This window comes from Nothoprocta perdicaria, unplaced genomic scaffold (genome assembly GCF_003342845.1).
Source record: "Nothoprocta perdicaria isolate Ctin4 unplaced genomic scaffold, notPer1 scaffold_165, whole genome shotgun sequence".
Taxonomy (NCBI): Eukaryota; Metazoa; Chordata; class Aves; order Tinamiformes; family Tinamidae; genus Nothoprocta; species Nothoprocta perdicaria.
Genome location: NW_020454816.1, coordinates 630,703 through 644,491, shown reverse-complemented (window position 1 = coordinate 644,491; position 13,789 = coordinate 630,703). Strand labels below are relative to the sequence as shown.

The 13,789-nt window shown below is 53.2% G+C and overlaps 1 protein-coding gene across 2 annotated transcripts in view; it reads left to right on the top strand.

Annotated features, from left to right (window-relative positions):
* The window catches only part of KCNIP1 (potassium voltage-gated channel interacting protein 1), a 183,379-nt gene that overhangs the window by 59,333 nt on the left and 110,257 nt on the right, over positions 1-13,789 (top strand). The window contains exon 1 of one of the 2 annotated variants that reach the window (XM_026035686.1): positions 9,039-9,099. The exons of the other annotated variant lie outside the window; for it this stretch is intronic. Coding sequence (XP_025891471.1) covers positions 9,039-9,099 — 61 coding nt within the window. Of the gene's footprint in view, positions 1-9,038; positions 9,100-13,789 lie in introns of those variants that run through there. 2 annotated transcript variants of the gene reach the window in all.

The window sequence follows — 13,789 nt, the reverse complement described above, 5'->3', positions numbered from 1 at the left end:
TTAATAAGAGCATTCCTGGGGCTAGAGCTGTCTTTCTCTCAGAAAAATCCAGAAATTTCACCATTAAATCTGCAGGACGTTTTAACTCTATAGAAAAGAGCAGTTAAGTGTTTTACTGGTTTATTCAACAGCCCTTACTGTTGGAAAAAAAAATGCAGGCTATAGCATTAACGAGATTGTGAGGAAAATCAAATTAATGGCAAAAAAATGAAAGGGAGGCGATAATTGCCGGGAATAATTGCGGTACATCTGAAGCTGGGGTTTTAGCTACCTCAAAGCAGAGCGCAAGCCACACGGCTGCATCCAGCTGAAGGCATCCCACCTCCCACGGGAAACTATTAGGAACAGCTACAATAAAAATAACTCTTTGAATTCTTTACAGGCAGCGTCGTTGAATGGAGAGGGGCAGGGGATGCGCCGCGGCGTGCGGATTCCGGGGGAGGTGGGAGAGATTCCAGCGGCGCTGGCAGCGCTGCTGGGCGCGCACGGTGCTTCCGTGGGGCAGCAGCTCCAGGGCCTCAGCCCTTCCCTGCCAGGTAAAGGGGATGATTCTCCTGGGAGGAAGAGCAGCCACRTCCCGGGTTTCCCGCAGGAAGGACGGCACTTAGACCACGACCTCCTTGTCTTAGCCATGAGGAGAGTTTTGTCCCCCCTGCTTTCCCAGGCTGGGTTCAGAGGTGCTCCCTGGTTTCACTGCAGTTAACCCCAGCCATCCACGCTTGTGTTTGCTCTCGTGGAGCTCACAGGGCTCGTGCGGCACCAACCAACRCTGGAGCCGTGTGCTGGGGGCACCTTGGGGGCTGCTGAGCTGTGTTGGGCTGCGCTYACGTTTGTAGTGCCAGGCGGGCCCAGAAGCCAGCGCTCAACGGGTCACCACATAGAAACGAAGATGGGATTTTTGGTGTCCTTTGGACACCAAAATCTGAATTKGAGAAGATGCCCTCACACAAGCCAATCTAGTAGGTCTAGGGTGAGATATGGGGCAGCCTGCATGAGTAACATGTGCTGGGGGCTGTCCGGCCAGCGCTACCCCATGCCACTGGCGGTGCCCTCTTCTGTGTTATCAAAAATGTTGTTATCAAATATCATTATGTGTCTTGGCTCGTAACATGAGTCTGTCTGTTTTTATCCTATTGGTTTTCTTTTTTGTAAATAGGCAGTTGTCAGTAGAGCTTTGTCCTTGTTTCCAGGGCCTGAGCAGAATGTGCTGAGTTTTGGAAGCATTTATTCAGATTTCAGTGGTTTATGATCTTGCCCTTGGGAATTTCACCCCAATTCATTCCARTAAGATTGGGCTAATCCTGCTGCAGCAGAGATGCCTCCAATTTCCAGAGCACCTTGTTTCCTTCCAGTGCGCTGGGAGTAGCTCCTGGGTGTGCAGGATGCTTCTTGTGCCGGCCGCATGTGGGAGCCCCTCGGGGTCGGGGTGTGTTGGTGGCCGCCGTGTCCCTGCAGCCCTCGTTGTTGGGTGWCCCCGACCCCGTGTTCCTGCAGTGCTCCGGCACCCGAGCGGGGACAAAGAGCGACTTCCTTGGAGCGTTTCGTGCTGCTGTATCTTGTAGCAACCAAGGCAGCGACTCCGTGCAGATAAAAGGTCGGGAACGCAGGGCTCAGAAGCAGCAGAGCTCTATTCTTTGTCTTTCTTCTTCCCTCTTTTTCCTGAATGCTGGTGGGTGAATTTGGACGTTTCTTGATCCTTCCGTGCGCAAGGATAGGATGGAGCTAGACTTTTTCACCTAGACCCGTCAAAGAGGCAAGAAGATGAAGTATTTCAGTTTTCAGAAGGTTTTGTAGTTGGAGAGTCCCTGGGTGAGTGGCCTTGTCATCCCTGTGGTTTTTGAGCTCATTAAATTGGGAGCCGATGCTCTCCGTTTCCTCGCTCCGTCCGCGCAAGGGGCTTGTGCCAGGTCCCCTTCCTAAGGTCTCGGTGGCTCTTCTGTGACAGGGCGCCCTTCCCTACGTTAATGAAATCCCCAGGGCAGTCCTGGCATCCCATGGAGAGGGACTGCTAAAAATTTGTTGCTTGTGAGGCTGATAATTTTTTTACAGCCATTCCTCTTGGCAAGACTCACATCTAAAGCAAAGAATAAGTCATGTTGAAGGGACCTGAGCAGAAAGCCGAGAGCTGCCTGGAACTGCATGGTTTTTGCCCTGTCAGTTATTCATCAGCTTCGCCCAAATTGCCCATGCTGCAGTTTTATGGCATTTTAATGCCCTGCTCCCACGTGGCAGATCCCTGGGGCACTCACAGGCACGTGCTGCTGCTCTGCAGAGACACAAGAATTTCCCCTCATGGGAATCTCTCATACCAACTAAGTTAAGAGGAAGGCCGCGCTCTGGTTCTGCAGAAGGAAATACTCCATGGGGATGTTAAACATGTTCCCCAGGATAGGAGGCCYTGTGCAGACCATGGGATGAGTCCCAGTTTGTCAGAGTTGGTTGTGTGTCTGGTGCRGGTCAGTGGGTGCCCAGGGGAATGTGGTGGCTGTGCTCCCAGCACTGCTCTTGATTGAGACTTCACTTGGAGGATCCATGGCAAGCTCTGGGAATGAGGTTGGGCTTTTGATTGGATCTTGGGATTTCAGCAAGCKTGGAAACATATGCTGATATGGGGCCTAAAGCATAAAATACCAGTGGTTTAAACTCCTTGGGAAATGCCTGCAAGAATCTAAATGGTTCTGAGGAAACTGCTAGAGACCAGAGGGTTTTGCCACGTGATGTCCCAAGGTGAGGAGGTCCTGGTTTAAGCATCACACYGTCACACTGCTTTGCCCAGAATCCTGCTGCATTTGAAAACATGAGCTGGAAAATGATCCTTCTGGAGCCGTTTAGTTTCCGTTCTCATTTGGCGAGTGTCTCTAGGATATAAACTGCTCGTAGGAATCGGCGTGCGCGTCACCAGGCTGGAGGTTTCCATAGGGACAACGTGATTCTCCAGGATTGCTCGCAGAGATCCCGGTGACCGACCACGCTGTGTACGTATACAATTTCATATGAAGCTTGTTGCTGTCTGGACTCGCTGCAGCAGGGTGTTCCTGTGGGTAATCCAGGCACATGCCAAATATTAGCCTTTGGAAACTGCCAGCCCGGTTCCGAGCAAAGCGTCGGCTCCATCCCGCACAAGACGGAGTGCAGSTTAATGCACCTCACCTGCCAGTCACCATGTATTGCCTGGCAAGAGCCTCGACCGATGCTAACCRTGTCCTCGGCTCAAAAAGCAAGTCTTATTTCAGTGCAAGCAGATTTCAAGGGCAGTGCATCGCAAGATGTGCATTTACAGGCTGGAAAATTAAGAGAGACATAAACCTGGCTTTGGGCGCGCCGAATATTGTGAGCACGGGAGAATTGGTGCTCGCTTTTCCTTAATGGGTCTCGCAAAGCTAATCTCCATTTTAATGCCTTGTTTTATCTAGCTTCAAACTGCGAACATTTTAGTTGAAAAACATTGTCACTTTTTTTTTTTCTACTAGCAAAGAACATAAAATGCAGAATATTCACTGAGGAAGTYGTGCTTAATTTGAAAGTTAGGGAAAGATCCAGTGAGTTTTGTCTGTCATTTTGGTGTAAACCTGCTGCATTTCCTGATTGGAAAAAATCATGATTCTGACTTTTCCGGAGCATCTTTTGGCAGAGCCTGGCCTGGGAACTGTTCATGCCTGTTGTCCATTCTTGGCACAGTCAGAATGGAAGAGTACAAATGCATAGCCAGAGTATAGGTTTCATTCCAGCTGATGTGATTTAAGTCGACACAAACCGAAGCCACCTTAGGGTGTCTAATGGCTCTCCGTTCCCTTTTAGAAGCCCCCGTGGTGCTAAGTGCAGCGTGACACAAAAACAGCRGCTGAACGTGGCACTGCCACTGCTGGTGTGTGCCCCTGCTCGCTGACCTGCCCTGCATGCCGGTGCCTGGGCACGTTCCTTCCAAACCTGCTCAGCAAGAGCAAAAGCAGAGGGGAGAGATGGGTCCATGGGGACTTTCCTCCCTGCTTGCCCTTCCCAAAGCCAAATCACCGACTGTGCTGTTGTTGGGAGTCGGTTTTATCAGTGCTCTGTGGAAATAATAATGGAAAAATCATCTTTTCCACCAGCCGTCTGTGGCTGTTATGGTGAGATGCAAGTGGAAGTGGCTGCWAACCCCGATGGATATTCAGTGTTCTCATTCCTTACATACTTTTGACATGGTTTTCATGCCCCTGGGAGCAGGTCTGGGTTGAGCCATGTTCACTCGTGTCCGTTCCTGTTGCCTGAACGAGTGTCCTTGTCTCCCTGCACAAGAAGAGGGCACAATTCCTCACGCTCTGTCCTGCGTTTGGCTGAAATGGATGTTCCCTGGAGCCTGCGACGCGGAGGGGGTTTCAGCAGTGACACTGCTGGTGGTTTCCCACCTCGCTGTCCAGCCACTAAGGATGCTCCCGAGTCCCCCTTGCTGTTCCCCTCGCCGCCTCCGTGCTCCTTTGTTCCCGGCTCCGTGCTGTCCTTCACCTCTGTGTTTGCCAACTTTCCATCTCCCTCCCATGCCTTAATTTTTTTTACCCCTGGAAATGTGCTCCTTTTTGCAGCAGAAACCCTCCAGCCGAAGGCAGGGAACCAGCCCTCCCTTGTGTTCCCGTGGAGTTGTCACCAGCAATCCGAAGCCCTCCCTCTCTGAACTGCATCAGCCCTCTAATTTAGCATGTAAGGTCCTTAGGGCAAGCATTAGATCTGCTCTGTGTACTTCTGCTCAGTTTTATTACTAAAACAAATACAACCCAGCAGCTGATAATTTAGTTGTGTTTGCAGCTCTCCGTGCTGCCTCAGACTGCAGAGTGGCACGAGGTGAGTCCCAGGGCAGAGGCCGGGACGGCGAGATCCACGTGCGGGATCCCAAGGACGGGATGAGACCTCGGAGCAGCCCTCGTTGAATGTTCCAGACACCCACATCTTTGTTCTCTGCTGGTGGCACCAAGTGAACGTTGCTCTGGGTTTTGTCTCTCTTTGCCCTGCTTTGCTTGCCACACCAAGGATCTTTCCAACCACCTGCTCTGTTTACATGGAGCTCGAGATGATTCTGACCCATTAAGGCTCCTCTGCTCCATCTGGCCTCTCAGCATTATTATTTACTGTTTCTCAGCAGCTTTCATGTCATGAAAATATATTCCCATCAAAATGGAAGGGAGGCCCTCTAGCTTTGGAGGTTTGGCAAAGCTGACTAGTGTGAGAATTTGCTTTGGGCCATGGAGGAGCAGCAATGAATCTTCTAATAGATCCTGTCCTGCTGCTAGGTCCTTACCAGGAGCAAAAAGTTTCCTTTTGGAAACAGTCCTGCGTGTTAGAATGGTTTGTGAAGGGAGAAGGAGGATGATAAATAGGCACTTGAGTGGTGTTGCTGCTCTAGGAAGTATTTCCAAAATTTAGGTTCTGGAAGAAGCGAAATGCATAAATCTTGAATTCCAACTTTATGAAAATCTTCAGTAGGAGGTCGATAGAGTTGAYAATTTACATTACTATGAATGAGAGCAAAATGAGTAACTAGATGTTCGGTCCCAGAAGCTCGTGTGCCCTGACGGGAGCGTCTCGTGAGGGGGACGCTGCATTCCCGTCGCCACCTGCCTCGTTAGTCACTTGCTTAATTACATGGGTGGCATTTTAAAGTACAAGTATATAAGGACGTTCCAAACACTTCTTATGGATATAGACTATCAGAAACCAGCTGCCTCATTTTACTCCATCATCAGGTAGGTGTCCCAGTGGCTGGTCACCCCGTTATCCCTATAGGTCTTGGGAACAGCTTTATTTATCTATTTGTTGCTTGCTTGGCAGCTGGATTTTTATAAGCTAGTGTTCATGCTGTACGACTCCATGCCTCAAGCCAGGGCAATCCAGTTGAATGATGTATTTCCATAGCAAATTCCTTGCATGCCAAGCTAGGAATTTGCTAGTGTAGTTGGTGAAACCTTAGTTTCCAATGGAGTAATTATTTTTGTGTTGATAATTGCAGAAAAACAGAGCAGAGGCAGACAGAGGATGCTGYGAGAGGAGAGGTCTCAGCACAGCCGAGGTTACGGCCGCACGCGGGAGGGTTCCAGTGCGGGGACCTCCTGGGCCGCTCCAGCCGGCACAGGGGTCCCAGGGAGCTGCGAGCAGCCCAGGTGCTTTGCAGGYGCCCTGAGGAAGGTGACGGCTGCTTCTTCCCTCCAGGAGCTCCCTTGGGCTCCTCTTGGGACGTGTTTCTGCCCCGCACGGTGAGTCCTGCGCGGGGGCAGCGGGTCCCGCCGTGCAGAGCGCCCGGAGAGGCGGTGCCGGCCCCGAGCGCGGCGGCTGCAGCTGCCTCAAAATTTGCTAAGCAACAGGAATCCTCGCGTTGTTCCGTAGCAAAGGGAGCCTTTCCTCCTGCTTTTGCTTTTCCTGATAACCAGTTTTCTGTGTTTTCATGGGCAGTTTGGAAAGCGGAATGGGCTGGAGGAGAGGACGGAAACCCAGGGTGGCCCTGGGGCCTCCCTGGCTCCTCGTGCCCTGGTCCCCTTGTGCAGGAGAAGTGGCCACGGGGCTGCCAGGAGATGTTTCCCCAAACAGTTTTAGAATACGAAAAGTGGAAGTTCTTTAATCTAGTAGAGATGGAACCTCATCTGATCCATGTCGCTTACTACTTGGGTCTGGAATATGTAGGAAGGCAAAAGGATTTGGTTGTTTGCATCATTATCTAGGCTTTTTAAAGAAGAACCTCCCTGGAAGCCCTCAGACCGATGTGGAGATGGGAAACCTTGTAGCCCGTTTTTAGGTTTAGTTTGTRCTCCTATTAGGCAGATGTTCAATTTGGTCCTCTGGGGACACGAAGTAAAGCAGAATGAGTTTCCCTAATGTTGGGATATTCTCGAGGCATCTCTTTGCTCTCCAGGCTCTGAGGGATGAACTGGCCATCTCTGCTTCCTGTCGGGAAGGGACCGTCAGCAGGAGAGTCACCAACAGGGAGCTTGTACCACCGAAAGGGGTGTACCCCTCTTGTACCACCAAAGGGGTGACAGGGCTGAAAACGGAGTAGCAATCAGAGCTCCAGAGCGCTGCTCGTGCACGCGAGTCGGTGTGGTGGCCACCGGCGCAGTGCGTCATCCTCTCCCCCCAAAGAAATTCTGCTCCTGTGGTAGCAGCTCTTACCCGAGATGTTCACGTGGACTCCTAGTGCAGCTAGAACCCGGCATTTCCCCATCGCCATCAAAGGTTGGTCTTCGTTGTTGCCTGCAGTGGGAATGCTCTGCTAACGGCTCAGCCGCTGCTGCCGAGGTGGCCGTCAGCGTTCCCCCCATCCATCTCAACAAGTGTTATCTCTTAGCTTGATTTATGTGGATGCTCCTCTCCTTGGAAGAGTTTTCCTGCCTGCTGTGTCAAACGCACTAATTCATGAGTATTTATGTGCTTATGTTCCTCCGGGATCCCCATGTGAGGCCGTGGGAGGGAGCAGCTGCCTTTGAACCGGCGAGCGGGGCCTCTGCGCTCGCTTCCCGGGCGCTGCCGGGACCTTCCTCCCGCCCTCATTCCGGCACATTTGGGTCCTCCTAACGAAAACGGGTGGAATCATTCGGTGCCGTGATTGCCCAGAGATCTTTTACTATCACTTTCAAGGCAAGAAGAATCTCTTTTTTCCCTCAAAAACAAACCAAACGCCTGAATATTCCCATATTCCCACACGCCTCTGTGTACAGGGTTATTCCAAGCGGATAACAGAGCAGCACCRGGCTGCAGTTTCAGCTGCCTAAATCACCATTTGCCAGTATTTCACCACAGAGGCAGCCTGCTGTGTCGCACCCAGACCATGTGCCTTTGGCATGGCCTGGATCCAAGGGATGCCAGGGAGGCCCCTGGCACCTTGGGATGCGGGTGGTGGCAATGTGGTGTCTCTTCCTGATCACTGGAGCTCTTGGTGACCGTGTTGCTCCTCCCTGGGACGTATTGTCTTGCAGGGGGAGCAGGGCTGCTGCTGGCAGCCTTGCCTCCATGGACAGGGATTGCTTTGGATCACCACAGCTCGGAGGCAGCGTTCCCAGGAAGAGGGCTGGGGAGCTGAGCATCCCAGTGGCAGCTGCTGCTCCTGGTGGTAGAAAATGAATAATTTGTTTCTCCTTTCTCACCAGACCTAGGCAATATTTTGATGTGGAAACATAGCTAAAATAGTCATGAAATAGATGGTGGCAATAGGCGGATGAAGAAGTCTTGCCCTGGCACAGCTTTCCACGGCTGCCTGGGGGTCCCGCTGYGAGCAGGGCCGGCAGCGCATCCGATGGTGGCTCCGGACTGGATGAGRCTCCCAAACAAGTGCCCGGGCACAGAGAGACTTCGATTCCCAGCTTGGGCATCTCAGTGTTACCTGCCCTGGTGTTCCTGCGGAAGAGCCCGGGCTCTCCATGCATTTCCTCAGCTGCTTGCGCCGGTGCTGCCTTTGGCTCCGTGAGCCGACTCCTGCCAGCCCTGCGGGATGCCCCAGTGCGGAGCGGGCGCCGGGAGCCGCCTGCCCCCGGGGGCTCCGTGTGCAGCCCCCGTCCACCCGCAGTGCCCCCTTGCCCGGGAAGGGGCGCGCGCTCCTCGCTGCAGCCGAGCCCGGCGCCTGCGGCCGCGCTCCGAGCGCCCTTTCCGTGCTCCGAGCAGCGGGCCCAGGCCAAACCCCGGGCGCAGCACCCGGGAGGAGGCACCGGCCTGCGCCGCCGCTCCGCTCAGCGCTGGGATGCCGCCGCTGGCCGGGGGAACCCACCGCGCATTTCAATGTGCGCGGGGAGCTGTTTTGAATAATAACCGCGCAGCCGGCTGTGAGTCAGTGCGTGTGTGTTGACTTACAAAAAAAAATCCCTGGGAGCGGAGCGCTCGCCGAGCGCGAGCTGCAGCGCGCGGCTCTGCCTCCTCCTCCCCGCTCCGCTCTCTTCCCTCCACTTCCTCGCTGCTTTTCCCCCCCGTTTGGTTCTGGTGGGCATTTCACGTAGGCTTCTTCCCTGGCTGGAACGGGGTGTGGGGGGGAAGAGCCCCAAAGCACCCCCCCCAGCCCAGCCCCTGGCCATCCTCCCCCCAAACTCGCCATGGGGGCCGTCATGGGGACCTTCTCCTCGCTGCAGACGAAACAAAGGCGACCATCGAAAGGTAAGAGCCCCCGCTCGGCTCCCCCTCCACCTGCCGCGCGGTCGGTCGCGGCGGGAAAGGAGGCAGGGGAGAGGAAAAGCAGCATGTGCCACCTGGAGGCACCGCCGGCGCGAGGAGCCCATCCCGGCGGAGAGCGTTGGCGGAGGGAGCGAGCGGGCAGGTGGCTCTGGGAGGAAACCACGGTCCTCGGCGCTGCCCTTCGGAGTGCAGGCTCCATCTGTGGAAGCTGCCACTTCCCAGCTCCCGCGCTCCTTAAATCCGTCGGGGAGGCAGGAGGACGGAGCCACGCGGCTCAGTCTTCCTGTGGCTCCTTTCTCGGGAAGTAGGGAGAGGCAGCGCTGCGCATTCTCTCGCCCGGCTCCGAGCATGAGGCGGCAGGCATGTGTGGTTCATAGAGCTCATCGAGGGGAAGAATATTAGGATGCTCTCAGAGAGAAGGGGAGGAGGAGAAACTCACCAAGAAACAGGGAGTAAGCAGCRTTCCCGGGGATTTCTAAGCCTGAAATCCACAAATTTGTGTTGCAAAATGCTCATTTTTTATTCAGTGTGTTTTGTGTGGTGTTTGCTGGAGCCAGGCTCAGTTGTCTTCAAGGGTTAATTCGGAAATTCCAGGTGCTGCTGAACAGAAAGTTGAAAGCATCATCAGGGGCATGATCACAAGATACACAAGGTATATATACATATATATATATTTTTAAATCAACAGCAGAAAAAAAGGCCTTATAACTTTGAGTCTTTCTGCTATTGGAAAAATATTCTCTGCCAGCAGCTCTATGTTTAACTGTCTGTCAGTATTTCCAGGGTAGATCTCCCTTTTCCCTGGATCTGCAGCTCAGCTCCTGTAAATGCTTTTGGAATGAAAGTTGGTATGGATTCCCTAGCAGTTCTAAAGGCTAAAAATCACCTTTGGAAACATCAAGCAATGATTCTGAAGAGAAATGGGCAAGGGCTGTGCAAGCTGCTTGATCCTTGCGAGTCTTGAGCAAGTGTAAAACCTCTTGCTCTTGGTAGAAGATAAATAGATGACCCAGGAGGGTAGAATTTGGCATAAAAAGGTGCGTGTCAGGTTTATAACTCATGTTTCTGTGTTATTTATAATGCACCCCAGCTGCGTGGCTGTGCCAGCACCGTGCAAGCCGGGAAGCCTGGAGGAGCCAAGTGTTCAGGCACTGCAAGTAACAAAGTGCCATGCACCCTATGGTGGACACCAAAGATACTCGTATCCACCTGCCAGGGATGTGACAGCTGGGCCCCATTTGCACTAAATGTGGCCCAGTTTGGGCTGAGCGGGTCCGTTCCTGCTCCATGTGGTGCCGGGTTGGCTCCGTGCTGGAGCGGGTGGCGGGAATTGCGCCTTGTTGGCGTTCGCAGGCAGTAAACACCCAGCATCTGGTCACACGTTGAGCGCTTACGGTGGAATTCAGCCCTGCTGATGCCTGCTGGCAGGGGCTGCTCTGCTATATTTATCAAAACTTGTGTTCCCAGAGTTAGCTCCTGTTGGCTCCGATGCGCTATCCGTGCGGTGTTGCTGATCAGCAAAGCAGTCGGTTGGAGAAAGCAAGTGGGAAGAAAGGATTTTTGATTTTCTGGGGATTTTCTTGTGTATTTCCAAAGCCAGGATAGGATTTTGCATCTTCTAGTGTTGCTTACGTGCCAGGCAAGAGCATTCYGGAACGCCAGCAGTGCCCGTTTTGGGCAACTTCAGCCAGTTGCAGCTGCTCCCCTGCCCCGTTAGCGTCCCTTTAACTCTTAACACGATGGGCCCCTTAACACCGTCCACCTGCCCCTTTCTTTAGAAGATCCCCTTTGGGAAAAACAAGCCCTTCCCCTATCTAGATTGGCAGCGCTGATTAAAACACGACCAGGGTGAGTTTACATGTTGGCTTCCCCGGTTTGTCCTCCCATTTAGCTGGAATTTCCCTAGTAGTAGCTTGAACTTCTGCTGGTTTCGCTGGACACCTCTGGGAAAAGTCTGGTTCCTCCTTCCCTGTGGGTGGCTGAAGACAAGGYTAAGATGCCCCCGGGTCTCCTCTTAAGCCTGAATCAACCTGTSGCCTCAGCTCCTCCTCCTGCCTCTTGTGCCACAGGCCCAGCCGCCCCGGTGGCCTTGGCCCTGCTCGGCTTTGTCACTGCTGATCTTGTCCCAAGGAGCCTCAACCCGGATCATGACTGAGCTAAGGAGGGGAATCTCTCTGCTCACCAGCATATGGATCCAAAGCAAAAATCTAGCAGCAAAAAATGTGCATTTATGTTAAGAACAGGCACAATAAACCAGCCTCGGCTCCCATTTGYGGAACCACTTTGGATGATGGTTTCCTGCGGTGCAGGCGGACACGGCGCATGCTTTCCTGACCGGCTGCTGGGCAGGAAGCTCCTCGCTTCTGCCTTTCCCAGCTTGGAATCTCAGTCTAATCCAGGCAATACCTATGGAGCTGGCTTCTCCTGCATCCCGAGATTAGTTCAGCTCCACAGTATCACAGAGCTCCTGGTGGAAGATGAGTCCATGGCAAGCCAGCAGCACATCCCGCGGCGAGCACAGCCGGCAGCCCTGCGCTGCATTAAGGGGGAGTGAAAAGGAAATGAAATCCCATTTAAACACAGCAAACAAGCCAAAAACATTCCTCTGTGAGAGCAGTCCAAAGGTTGCCCGGAGGGTGGTGAGGGTCTCTGAAGATGAAGCCTCCAGGACTGGACCTGCTCYGTCTGCCCCTGCTTGGAGCACAGGGTCTGCCATAGACCATCTCCAGAGCTGCCTTCCAGCCTCAACGGTTTGGTGATTTGGGGAATTCTGGGGTGATTTTTTGGTGGAAATGAAACATAGCTCAAGTCTTTCTTGTTGTCACGACCTGCATGTTACTCTAAGCCAAGCCTGTTGCACATGAGTAACCRGTGTTTTGGTCCGAGTCCCCCAAACAGAAGCTCTGAGGAAGAGGCCGGGATAGGTATTTTATTTGGCAGGAGCTCGTAGCATAAATTCGCTTTGCATTAAACCTGAGTTGAATACATGTGCCCTTTCTGTAGTGGCTGAATTCTCCATTTGTTTTGAAGGAAATCTTGCTTAGAAATGTCTTGTCCAAGGCGCTGCTAGACCTGTTGTCGCGCCAGCTGGGACACYGTTCCAGGCACTGCACTTGCCGGGGACCCCTAAACCCCCCTTRACTCGTCTTGGTAACAGGGAGGCTCCGAAGTCACTCCCAGGACTCTGGCCATGGTCCCACCAGGACACGGGGTTGGAGGAGGGAAGGCAGGTGAGGAAGGCACGTTGTATTCTATGTTGGGTCGCGTTAGCGGCGATGTGACGGCGTGTCCCGGGATCTGGGAGATCCCCATGGAGGAGATCCCCATGCGGCTCCTTGGAGCTCCCCTTCACTCCGGCATAAGCCGAAAGGGTGAAGCAGGAAATAATTTCTGGAGGAAACATCCAGCCTCCAGCTTCCTGCAGTGAGACCTACTGCATCTTGGATGGCAGGAATGGCCACCTGGGAAATGTTTATTTTTTTCGTCTTAACGTGTTTCACGCTGCAGAAGTGAAAGGGTTGAAAGGAAATATTTAGCAGAGGTTTTGGTCAAACCCTGTCTGCACATCAGCCACTGTCAGCACGTTCCCAACGAGGAGTCTGTTTAGGGTTGCATAGGTTTTTTGAGGAAAACATTATCTGTAAAGAAGCAGATCTAGGTCAGCCTAARCAATTTATAAATTCCTGCTGATTTTGGTAGAATGCAAGGGAAAGGAGAGAAAAAAAAAGTTTTATTTCCCTGTGTATTAGCCGATGTGGTTGTGCAAGGAAAACGCTGTTTATTTTGATGYGTATTTAAGCTTTATTACAAAGCCGGAAGACTTTGAAGTTTTTCAAAACTGAAGTGAAACATTTCGGAGCTGGAAGATTTCCTGGTTATTTCCTGGGGCTGCTCCCCAAAGATTTTGGAGCGTTGTTTTTGGAGCGTTGGCCTGTACGGGCTGCCCGGGTGCACCCGGCCAAGCTGGAGCCCTTGCTGCTGTCCTGCACAATGGTCACCAAAGACCGGCCCGGACRGGCACCTTGCCAGCGGGGAACACCTCCAGAGCCACCTCCTTGACATGYCTGGCGCTGCAGGTGGTCACCGCAGGGCATCCCTCTTGGAGGAGCTCCTTGGAAGCAGCCCCAGATCCCTGCCGAGGGCCGGGATGTCCCCACGTGCGTGGGAAGGGGCTGGGGGGAGCTGGCGGCTGCTCCATGCGGGGAAGAGGCTCCCAGGAAGCGGGAGAGGTGCCTGGCGCTGCGGGCATCCTTGYGAGGATGGAGCCCCTTGTGCCAGCCCGAGAGCTCCAGGGCTGCAGGCTCTGCGGGCAAAACGCTCCGGGGCTCTGGGCACRGCTCTTTGGTAGAAGCTGCAGGTCACATCGTCTACGAGAGCAGAAGTTTGCTCCAAAATTYAAGCTTTACCTCACCATGGAGTTTGTGCTGGAGAGGGTGGCAGAGYGGAGCTTCAGTTGGCTCCAGCCAAGGCACAGGAAGGTGCTTCCTGGGTCTCCTTCCTGCAGGATATTGCTGCTGTTAGTGGAATATTTATTGCACTGGTGACAGAGCCACAAATGGGTTTGCAATTCGCGGTCCGCGGAGAAGCTGCCAAAACTGCCTCTCTTGCTCCCACGTTTTCCCTGCTGGCTTTCCAGAAACCCAAGCAAAATGTGGGCACCCTCCTGGCTGGT